Raw genomic sequence first — 11122 nt, 5'->3', positions numbered from 1 at the left:
ATATTAATGCCCGATTATAACATACGTACTTGCCCACTTAATCCATCAATGGTCCGACTGATGCGATCACTACAATGAAGTCGCTATGCCCCTTCTCTCTGCTCAGTATTTTCAGGAGGCCCCATGGCCAGCTCATTATATTCAATGGCCGACAATACAGCATCCAAAAAAGAAAAGTATGCAGCTCACAGGAGAAAAAGAGATACAGCGTTTTACTAGTTCAGCTGCCATTTGAGTCTATCGATCAGCTTTCGGACCCCCACCCATCGGAGATTGATTGGATATATCCTACAGATATACTATCCATGTATCCAGTGAGGAAAGATTTAGTCTAGATTATATAATCCCTATCCATATGCCCTATTAGTGTTCATGGATGTGATAGAGGGGAGCTCCAAAGAGCTAGAAAGAGTGGATATTCCTCTGGAGGACTCCAGAACTTGTCTGTTGATTACATGGGTGGCCCGTTGAATTAAACAGGTGCCGTGTAATGCTCTATTTCTCCTGTAGGGTAAAATACGGATTTGCCAGTGGCTTCCCCTGGTGATAACAGTTGATCACTTAGGGTATCAGCATTGGGATACCAGCTCATAGAGCAAACTGGATAACCCCTTTAAATAAAACAAATTCCACATAGTTTTGAAAGGAGGATTTTCGGCATCAGATTCACCATCCAGTGGCTTCTTATGATAAGCTATACAGTTCTTCCCACCACTGTCTTAGGCTACATCATACAGCACTTCTCTTCAGCTGCTTGCTTGATTTCTGTGAATGTAGCTGTTGCCTTTTCCTTCATTGTATCCATGTCCATATTCTGAATATTTTGGATATGACCAAAGATCGATGTTTTCTCCTCCTCTTCATCTTGATCTTCAGCCACCATTTTCTGGAGATCCTCAGGTAGATCAATATCATCTCCGGCCATCTGTATTTGATTATCGTCCTTTTCACTCTAGGAAAATAGTAGAACAGTTATTTAATGAGGAACTCTTAGAGAATTCAGAAGTCCCTCAACAATCTGCTGTAATCCAGTGGGAAACCCAGCAGAAAATGTTAAATTCCCCTGCAGCGCCACCACAGGGGAAATAAAGCATTACACAGTGCCCAGTAAAGTCAATGGGCTGTTTGAATAATATACGGTGTGCTGGGTCCTCCACGGCGAGGTGCTCTTTGGAGCTACTCCATGCTTTGGCTTAAAGATAAAGATCTTGAACTGCATATTTCTAAACTAAGCAACCCCTTTAAGTCGTCTTCTTCTGTCAGGTTGTTATAAATTCTATTCAGCCATTTATTAGTTATAACATGTCCATCATTACAGCTATACTTGGATTCTCCCAAATTTCAAAATCGAAAATCTACTGACATAAAGGCTTCCAAGATCCCCCTCTATAAACCAGAGTAGAGAGCTGTTCTGTAAAAGCAGCTCCCGCTCTGGCGGTCTCGAGCCATCCATGTATTATATAGACGGAATTAATCTGAATGGCCGCCAGATAATACTACATCTGGCTGGCTGCGGCTTTCCCTGGTGAAATCAATTGTTTGTCATAGTTGCCGGAGTTAGGCAGAAATGCAAGGATATCTATCCCTGGTATCATATCTAGACAGATTTCCCCATTGAGAAATCTGGGAAAGCAGGGTCACAATCTATATGGTCACCATCCCACATTCCACCGGGAGATTGTCACCAAGCTTTCCCAGGCTTTAAAATGTAAATTCTCCCTCAGTTTGGCATCATATCCCATATATATTGTTGCAGATGATACACTGTATCTCATAATTATCTCATTACTTCTTCCAGTCCCGATCTACCAGAATAGCTATCACCTTACTAAACAGTTGTCTTAGCATTACTACCCTCAAACCAGGGCTTATCTGACACCCTGACTAAAGGTGGCCAAACACTTTAGATCGGCCGACAGCTATGCCTCCCCAATCCAAAGCTATAAACATGCACACGCGGCCGACTGTGCATGTTTTTTCAATGGGAAGAGCGTACTAAAGATGTTTTTACTGGAACAATGGATCGGGCATGTTGAAATCCAACATAACAGATCATTCTTTCCTCTGACATCTGACATCAGGGGATAGCCAGGAGCCCCATACAAATTAGATAATTCTCCGATCCCCCCAGTGGGTTCAACCGACGTTTATCTAAGGTGTATGGTCACCTTAAGATACCACCGCACACTAGATAACTGTTAGCCACCGAGATGATAGCAGACCATAGACTAGGAGAAATGTCATTAAAAATGACTGCTCACATCTTATTTTGAGCATATGTACTGTACAGCTTGCATGTTTGAAGTGTGCCACCGAACATATGAGGTAGATATGCAACTATAACCCCATACAGCTGTATATGTCTTATATTGAAAAAAAAGAAAAAGATAAATAAAAAAAACAACTTATGCTATGTTTATGTGTTTTTTTTTGTTTTTTTCTGGATCCCCTTGTATTGAAAAGTGTAGAGTCAACTATACAGTTGGGCCTGTTAGATCCTTTCGTCTACCGGTCAAATACATGCCAAACGGACAAAGTGACGTCACAGATATGACATTCATCTGGTTTTTAAAGTCTTCCTGTCATACACGCCGAACCTGTACATAGACGTGGTATGAACACAGCCTAAAATGGTCTATCTGTAGTGCCTGCCATTTATCATCTATCCACAGGATAGTGCAGCGTCAGCTGTTCCTGTCAGCTCCATAGACATTGAATTGAGTGGCAGGGCGGATGCTTGACCACCACTCCATTCAAGCTCCTCCTCACTGTGGGGGGTGTACTAAGAAAATGGGGACTCAGTACCCCTATTCCGGTGATCGATTGGACCCCCAGCGATCAGACATTTATTACCTATCCTCTTTGATCTTGGGACAACCTTGTAAAATTACTTGTAAGAAACTAGACACACTGGCGAAGATTTTTTTAAACTAGGAAAAGTGGAGCAGTTGTTCATAGCAAACACATGCACACGACCGTAAAAAAAAACTCACTTCCATTGAATGCGGACACCTTTCCGTATCGCTACGGATGAGTGTCCGTGCCGCAGAACTGTGCCGGGAATTATGGAGCATGTCCGTTCTTGGTCCGCAATTGCGGCACGGACTCCTCCATAGAAGTTTATGGGGGAAGCGAAAATTGCGGTTGGCTACGGATGTGCGTCCCCAAGTACGGATAGCCATCCGCAAATACAGAAGTGTTGCTAAGCGACACAAAGGGGATTTCCCATTAACCAGTCCTCTTTTTTTGCGGATCCATATATACGGATGCAATGCGGTCCGTATTTGTGGATACCATTCATCAGAAATGGGTACTGATGACTATAAAGCAATACGGAACCGTATTTACAGTCTGTATTTGCGGATACGGTCGTGTGCATGAGGCCTCAGATTGATACTATTATTTTCTGCAACAAATTACTTGGTTGCTATGGGCAACTGCTCTACTTTTCCCTTGCAACAAATTGGCCTTGTTGCCCATAGCAACCAATCAGACCTCAACTTTTAGTTCCCAAACTGCTCTTGAATAATGATTGGTTGCTATTGGCAACAAGGCCATTTTGTCTGTGATAAAGTTATAAAAAAATGAGGCCCAGTGGGAGAGATTTTAAGAAACGTGTCCCGTCAAGCCCTGGCCTAATTGTCTCCATACCTGTGGTAATCTGTATTTTTCCCTTAAGTGTACCCGCAAGGTAGCTCTTTCTGCTTTCCTCTGATTAAACTTGGCATCTCTTTCCATCCTGCCAAACAAACAGAATAATATTGTTAAATTTCTGCAGAAAATTATTTTACATTTATGGAAATATCAGTATTTACGCCTCACTCTGCAGCAGTAGACTAAATCCCATAGAATATACACATATAATAAATGCCATTACATTGTAGAATCTGTTTATTTATTTTCTTCACCCACCCCAACTTTACTGTATTTTATTCTTGTACTGTGCCATCATTGTGTTTTAATTCTGTATTATGACATCACTGAGTTTGTGTCCCTGTACTGTGACATCACTGTATATTATCTCTGTATTGTTACATCACGGTTTTTAGTATTAATTATCCATGTACTTTGACATCACAATGTTTATTATCCCTGCACTGTGACATCACTGTGTATTATCTCTGTATTGTGACATCACGGTTTTTAGTATTTATTATCCATGTACTTTCACATCACTGTGTTTATTATCCCTGTACTAGGACATCACTGTGTTTATTTTCCCTGTACTAGGACATCACTGTGTTTATTATCCCTGTACTGTGACATCACTTTGTTTATTATCCCTGCACTGTGACATCACTGTGTTTATCTCTGTACTGTGACATCACTGTGTTTATTATTCCTCAACGGTGACATCACAGTGTATTATTCCTGTACTGTGACATTACTGTGTTTATTACACATGTACTCTGACATCACTGTGTTTAGCTCTGTACTGTGTCATCACTGTGTTTATTATCCATGTACTGGTGACATCACTATGTTTGATATCCCTGTACTGTAACATCGCTGTGTTTATTATCTCGGTACTGTAACATCACTGTGTTTATTATTCCTCAACTGTGACATCACTGTGTGTTTTATTCATGTACTGTGACATCACTGTATTTATTATCCCTGTACTGTGACAACACTGTTTATTATCTCGGTACTGAGACATCACTGTGTTTAGTATTCCTGCACTGTGACATCCCTGTGTTCATTATTTCTCAACTGTGACATCACTGTATTTATTATTCCTTTACTGTGATATTACTGTGTATATCATATCTGTACCAGGACATCATTGTGTTTATTATCCCAGCACTGTGACATCACTGTTTGCAGAAATTCTGCACTGTGACATTGCTGTGTGCAGTATCATTAAAAACTGTAATTGTATGTTCACACTGCTTAATTTCAGCCGTTTATCGAGGCCGTAAACACCCCAAAAAACGTATGAAAAAACGGAAGCTGAGCGCCTCCAATTGCCTCCTGCTTATTGATTTCAATGGGAAAAACGGCGTTGAAAAAACAGCGCGCAAAAAGAAGTGCTTGTCACTTCTTGAGCCGTTTTTGGAGCCGTTTTTCATTGTGTCAATAGAAATAAAGCTCCAAAAACGGGCACAAAAAAAACGCATCAAAAAAAGTTTTGATGCTTTAAAAACAGCTGAAAATCAGAGGCTGTTTTCTATTGAAAACAGCTCCGTATTTTACAGCCGTTTTTCGTTTTGCATGTGAACATACCCTAACTTTACAGTAAGGATGGAAAAATGATTTCAGCCTGCTAAACGATACGGGTATGTGCACACGTAGTGACCAAAAACGTCTGAAAATACGGAGCTGTTTTCAAGGGAAAACAGCCCCTGATTTTCAGACGTTTTTTGAGCAACTCGCGTTTTTCGCGGCGTTTTCGCTGCGTTTTTTACGTCCGTTTTTGGAGCTGTTTTCATTGGAGTCTATGAGAAAACGGCTCCAAAAACGTCCACAGAAGTGTCCTGCACTTCTTTGACGAGGCAGTCAATTTACGCGTCGTCGTTTGACAGCTGTCAAACGACGACGCGTAAATGACAGGTCGTCGGCACAGTATGTCGGCAAACCCATTCAAATGAATGGGCAGGTTTGCCGACGTATTGTAGCCCTATTTTAGGACGTAAAACGAGGCATAATACGCCTCGTATACGTCTGAAAATAGGTCGTGTGAACCCAGCCTACCTGGCATGGAGGAAGGTAAAGCATTAAAAAAAAATCAAGTGTGCTTGTGGTGAGAATGGGAATAAAAGTTCCCAGGGAATGGTATTTTGTCAGGTGGTCTCTTATGGCGATATGGTTGAGAATCACTGACACAATGTATTCGATTATGTTCATTAAAGTTTTTTTTTGGGGGGGGGGGGGTTCAAGAGAACTGTTTGTATAGAAAATTTAATGTCTAGAATATTATGTGATTAGAAAAAAAAAACATCAGCATTGAAGCCCCAAGAATTAAAAAATTCCCAATAACTCGCATATCACACCTGACCACTAAAAAAAAAAAAATGCAAGAACGCCAAAAACACAATTGGTATAAACCTGTGCTTATATTTACCATTTACTTATAGGAAAGTCCTCTTTACATAATAGCATCTGGGCAGAGGCCAAACTTTTAGTGTTTTCCCAGCTAAGTGATAGTTAAGTGCTGGAACAGATTAAACTCCAGTCTGGGTGAGTTCAGAGAGTGTACCCAGGTCGTGTTTTACTTTCTTCTCAAGTTTTCATTTGCACAAACAAAATGTACAGCTTATGCCAAGTGTGTCAATGTTTAACCAGTGACTGGGTGAATGGCTCCAACCCGGGATTCTTCACTGGGCAGCGCTGTGAGCACATTCATGTTTATAGAAATACAATTAAACTATCTATCTATCTATCTCTCATATCTATCTATCTATCCATCTATCTATCTATCTATCTATCTATCTATCTATCTATCTATCTATCTATCTATCTATCTATCTATCTATCTATCTATCTATCTATCTATCTATCTATCTATCTATCTATCTATCTAATCTCCCCAGTGATTAGCAGTTATCATCAAGGGAAGGTGCATGCGATTGCTGCAGGGAAAATATAGTCTTGCACCGTGCCAGGGGTATAACTAAAGAGAGTACAGCAATTGTGCTCACACTCGGGCCCCGGAGTAGGCCCAAAAGGAAGAGTCCAGGATTGTAAATGACACCAGACCGTTAGCAGGACCATGTTACAGATTTTTCATTGGGGACCAGGAGCTTCAAGTAAGGTTCTGTTCACATCACTCTGGGGTTATACATCAGAGATATGCAACAGGAGTATTTCCTGATGTCTACCTCTGATGTATGCCACTGTATAGCCTTACATGGCATACGTTGGCCATTGACCACAATGTTAAAAAAAAGTGTAATTTTTATTTTATGCTGACCCACTGTATAGCAAAGCGTGGTCTACTACTCTTTCCAATACAGTAAAAAAAAGGAAAAAAGTATGCCCCTCCATACCATAACGACGGAGGCCAAAAGACACTCCTTTGGCCTCTGACGGGTAAATGGAGGCCTATGTCTACGCTCTGTGTATTCGTCGGGAGCTTTCCTGGCGCATATATGCCAAACGTGTTTTCATAGCAATATGTGAACATAGCATTAAACCTCTGCAATGGGTCATCATGCAATGTGTGGTCGCCTTGAGAATGCCAGGGAGGGAACCATTTTTTTCAGAAGCTACCACTCTGGGTAATAGAAGGGGGTCCTTGAGTATTAACTGGTCATAAGAAGCAGCAATCACAAGAAGAAGGATTAGGACAAAAGAAAACTGACCTAACTGGTTAAGTAAAGCATCTAAGTCCACAATAATCATATTAATCACATGATCCAATTTCTTGAGCTAAGTCTGAGAACTAAGATCCCTTAATGGTATGTAGATAAAATGAGCTATGTACGGTCCTAGATGTAAAGCACATTGGAAGTATGATCATGTGTCTGAAACCAGATGGCCACAACCTCCCCCCAGATCGTCGGAAGGGTCACTGCACCCCAAAAATCCTAATGACGAAAAACTTGCAAAAAGTTAACAATAAAAATATAGAAATAAATGATAAGTGCTTGGCAACAATGGCCTAGTCCTCTTACTCAAATGGTATAAAAGGACACCCTACTCACCCAGTGAGTTCACTATCTCCAAGTGATTTTGGATTGCCCACTGGGTCACCCCTCCCAACCTCATGGCTAAGATTAGGTGGCCGCCTGGGTTACCTACAGGTAGCATCTAAACCAGCCGTTGTACTACCTTGTGTAAGGTGATGGAGGGGAGAACTAGAGGGAGTAGGTATATAGAGAGGCTTGGGTAAGGAGGAAAAGATGCAAGGGACTGAGGGATGCTGAAAGTATTACCCATAATAATTGTCACACCGTGTCTATTTCCTAGTGGGAGATTTAAAGGGGCGTTCCAGGACTTTAACATATCGACATCTGACCTCCAGGACAATCAGCACAATAAGCCGCGGCTTGAATTAAATGGGACAAGCTGCAGTACCAGGCACAGCTGCTCGTACAGACAAGCCGAGCAGATTTATCCAAACTGTCTAACAGTAAAGCTGTCCTTGTTGTCCACAACAACCAATCACCCGAGGACGGCTACGTTGGTAGCGAAACATGTCGGGGGCTTTCTCTTTCGTTTTAATCTCAACGCTTAGCTGATAGTTAAAACGTGTGTGTATATATATATATATATATATATATATATATATATATATATATATATATATCGCTTCCGACCAAGTGTATTTTGGCAATGTGCCATACTAACTAGTTACTGTCAGCTGGTGTTGGCTACTTTTAATTGTGTGGTTATTGTTAGTTTACTGTTAGTTTATAAAAATTCAATGAAAGCTATATTTTAGTACCAACTTTATTTAGGTAGCCGGAAATTAGGGTATCTTTTTGCCTATTGGCAAATTAGTAACATTTTGAATAATTCTTATACCTGCCGGTTGCTAGCGTCTTTATCTTGCTTTAGTATTAGCAACCAATCACAGCACAATTTTATATTTTTCAGAGCATCTTAAGAAATGAAAGCTGAGCTCTGATTGGTTGCTATGGGCAACAAGGACAGTTTTATTGTCAGACAGTTCAGATGAACCTGCCCACTTTGTAAACAATGAAGACAGCTTCTTCATTGTGCTGATTGGCAGGGGTACTAGAGGTTGGATCCCCACAGATCAATCATTGATATCCTATAGATAGGCCATCAATGTTAATGTTAAGCCATTCAGAATTCAGGTCTAATTTTTCAAAGGTCCTTTTTTAAATGAAAGCTGCAATGTGATTGGTTGCTATGAGGAACCTGGCTCTCCACTAGCTGGGCCCTATATCTGTGGTGCATTCTGCCTCTCACCAAATATTATATATATATATATATATATATATATATATATATATATATATATATACACGAGTGGGACAGCAAAGGTTAATGTTTTTTTGTGTTTTTTTGGTGTGTATTAATTTATTTAAAGGGAACCTGTCACCAGCATTTCACCTATTGAACTTTACTTCTCCCTCACTGGCCGCTGCTATAAAAAGTTAATTGCCGTTATCCCCTCTGCTAAACTCCTCTTCCGACTGTAAATATCGGTCTGCAAACGTTTTGCGCCTTTTATCGTAATTATGCGGTGTCCCTTTGTGCGCACACACCAAAAGAGGACATCAATGCACAAGCGCAGGATTTTGTGTGCTGGGGGGAGGTGAGGAGCTGTCAATCAAAAGTAAGGAGGCAAAGTAAACTTGGAAAGACTTGAGGAATGAAGATTTGACTCTTTTCAAATGAAGATTTGACTCTTTTCAAATGAAGATCTGACTCTTTTCTGCTCATTAGCATACGGTGTGGGAACACTAAAAAGCTAAATACTAAAGCTACAGAGCCGACTAAGAAGATAATTATAGGTTATATAGAAATTATTTTTCACCCACTACCACCAGGTATAGTCATTTTAAGGGTATGTTCACACGAGGGCGTCCGTTACGGCTGAAATTACGGGGATGTTTCAGCCTGAAAACATCCCCGTAATTTCAGCCGTACCGGCATGTGCAGGCGCTTGAACGCCGCGTCAATTACGGCCGTAATTAGCGCTGCTATTCATTGGAGTCAATGAATAACGGCTCCAATTACGGCCAAAGAAGTGACAGGTCACTTCTTTGACGCGGGCGTCTATTTACGCGCCGTCATTTGACAGCGGCGCGTAAATATACGCCTCGTGTGAACAGACAAACGTCTGCCCATTGCTTTCAATGGGCAGATGTTTGTCAGCGCTATTGAGGCGCTATTTTCAGACGTAATTCGGGGCAAAAACGCCGGAATTACGTCCGTAAATAGGCCGTGTGAACATACCCTAATAGGTGAAATGCTGGTGACAGGTTCCCTTTAAAGGGGTTGGCCTACAAAAAATATTCATTACCTATCCACATCATAGGTGATAAATGACTGATCGCTGGGGGTCCCAGCGATCACGAAGAACGAGGGTCCCGTATTCTCCGTTTGAATGGAGCGGCTGACATGTGCGCATCCCCACTCCATTCACTATCTATGAAACTGACGTAGCTCGCCAAAATACAGTGCTCAGCTATGTCCGCTAGTAGGATAGACAGTGGTAGTGTGCACGTGTGTCCGATGCTCCATTCAAACCCTTGTGAATGTGGGGGACCCAGCGCTGTGGGTCAACCCCTTTAATGCTACTATACAGATATAGCAGAGCTGAATTTGTTATTTAACGTTTTGTGGCTGCATTTTTTGTACATTGTGAAAGTTTTCTGTATAGTAATAGAGTAGGTTTACCAGCAGTCCTAGTTACAGAAACAGATAACACATCAGGATATCCCCATGAGATGTGCCAGATGACAAACTCAGCTCTACATACAATGCTATAGAGACAATTCATTTTAATGATGCAAATCACAACTGAATCGACAACGCGTATTTTAAAAAAATCCTCAAATATGGGTAACCATTAAACAACAACGATCTATTTGACTCTAGAAGACTTTTCTGATTTATGATAATGCATTAGGTGTTCCTGCATATATTGTCCACATTGTGGTGTCACCCCATGACAACCTCAACCCTGCTGCACCGGACAACCTTGGCTCTGCTATTTGTGTACATAGCTCATACTCACTGCTCCTCCACCAGTTGCCTTTGATACTCCTCATACTCTTCATGGGTCATTCCTTGGGCAGCAGCCGGGTCAGTAGTATCTCCACTTTCCTTCTTCTCCTCACTCGATTCTCCAAATCCAAAGCTCTTCACCTGGTTGCCCACCATGCTCTTGATTAAGAACGCCATGTCGCTGCCTATTCAACCATACAAACCTTAGATAAAATAGGAATAGAGTGTATAAAGTCAGGCAGGGGAGATATGTGCAGCAGTACCAGCTGGTCAAGGGCACACTGTTACCGGGAACTGTATGCCAAAAATGGTTTGTCAGCCATAATCTGGATTAGCGGGTGAACTGCTCCGTACTGAGGCAGATGGTTCAGATTACTTCAAAAATCATTAGATGCAGCTGCCTACTTTCCATATTAATACCTTAAGCTAATTTCCAATCAACGTATATGAAATAGAAGAAGGAATATTAGGAAGG

At 41.2% G+C, this 11122-nt stretch overlaps 1 protein-coding gene across 1 annotated transcript; it reads right to left on the bottom strand.

Moving 5' to 3' along the window:
- Window positions 1-301: 301 nt before the first annotated feature.
- Window positions 302-10824, bottom strand: CPLX4 (complexin 4). The gene is made up of 3 exons (XM_075854974.1): window positions 10658-10824; window positions 3652-3739; window positions 302-952 (listed from the first exon to the last, which is right to left on the bottom strand). The coding sequence occupies exons 1-3, from the start codon at window positions 10822-10824 to the stop codon at window positions 725-727; spliced, it is 483 nt and encodes a 160-aa protein (XP_075711089.1). The 3' UTR covers window positions 302-724.
- Window positions 10825-11122: the final 298 nt, after the last annotated feature.

This window comes from Rhinoderma darwinii, chromosome 1, assembly GCF_050947455.1.
Source record: "Rhinoderma darwinii isolate aRhiDar2 chromosome 1, aRhiDar2.hap1, whole genome shotgun sequence".
NCBI lineage: Eukaryota > Metazoa > Chordata > Amphibia > Anura > Rhinodermatidae > Rhinoderma > Rhinoderma darwinii.
The sequence above is the reverse complement of the archived record's forward strand: the minus strand, read 5'-3'. Positions and strand labels throughout refer to the sequence as shown.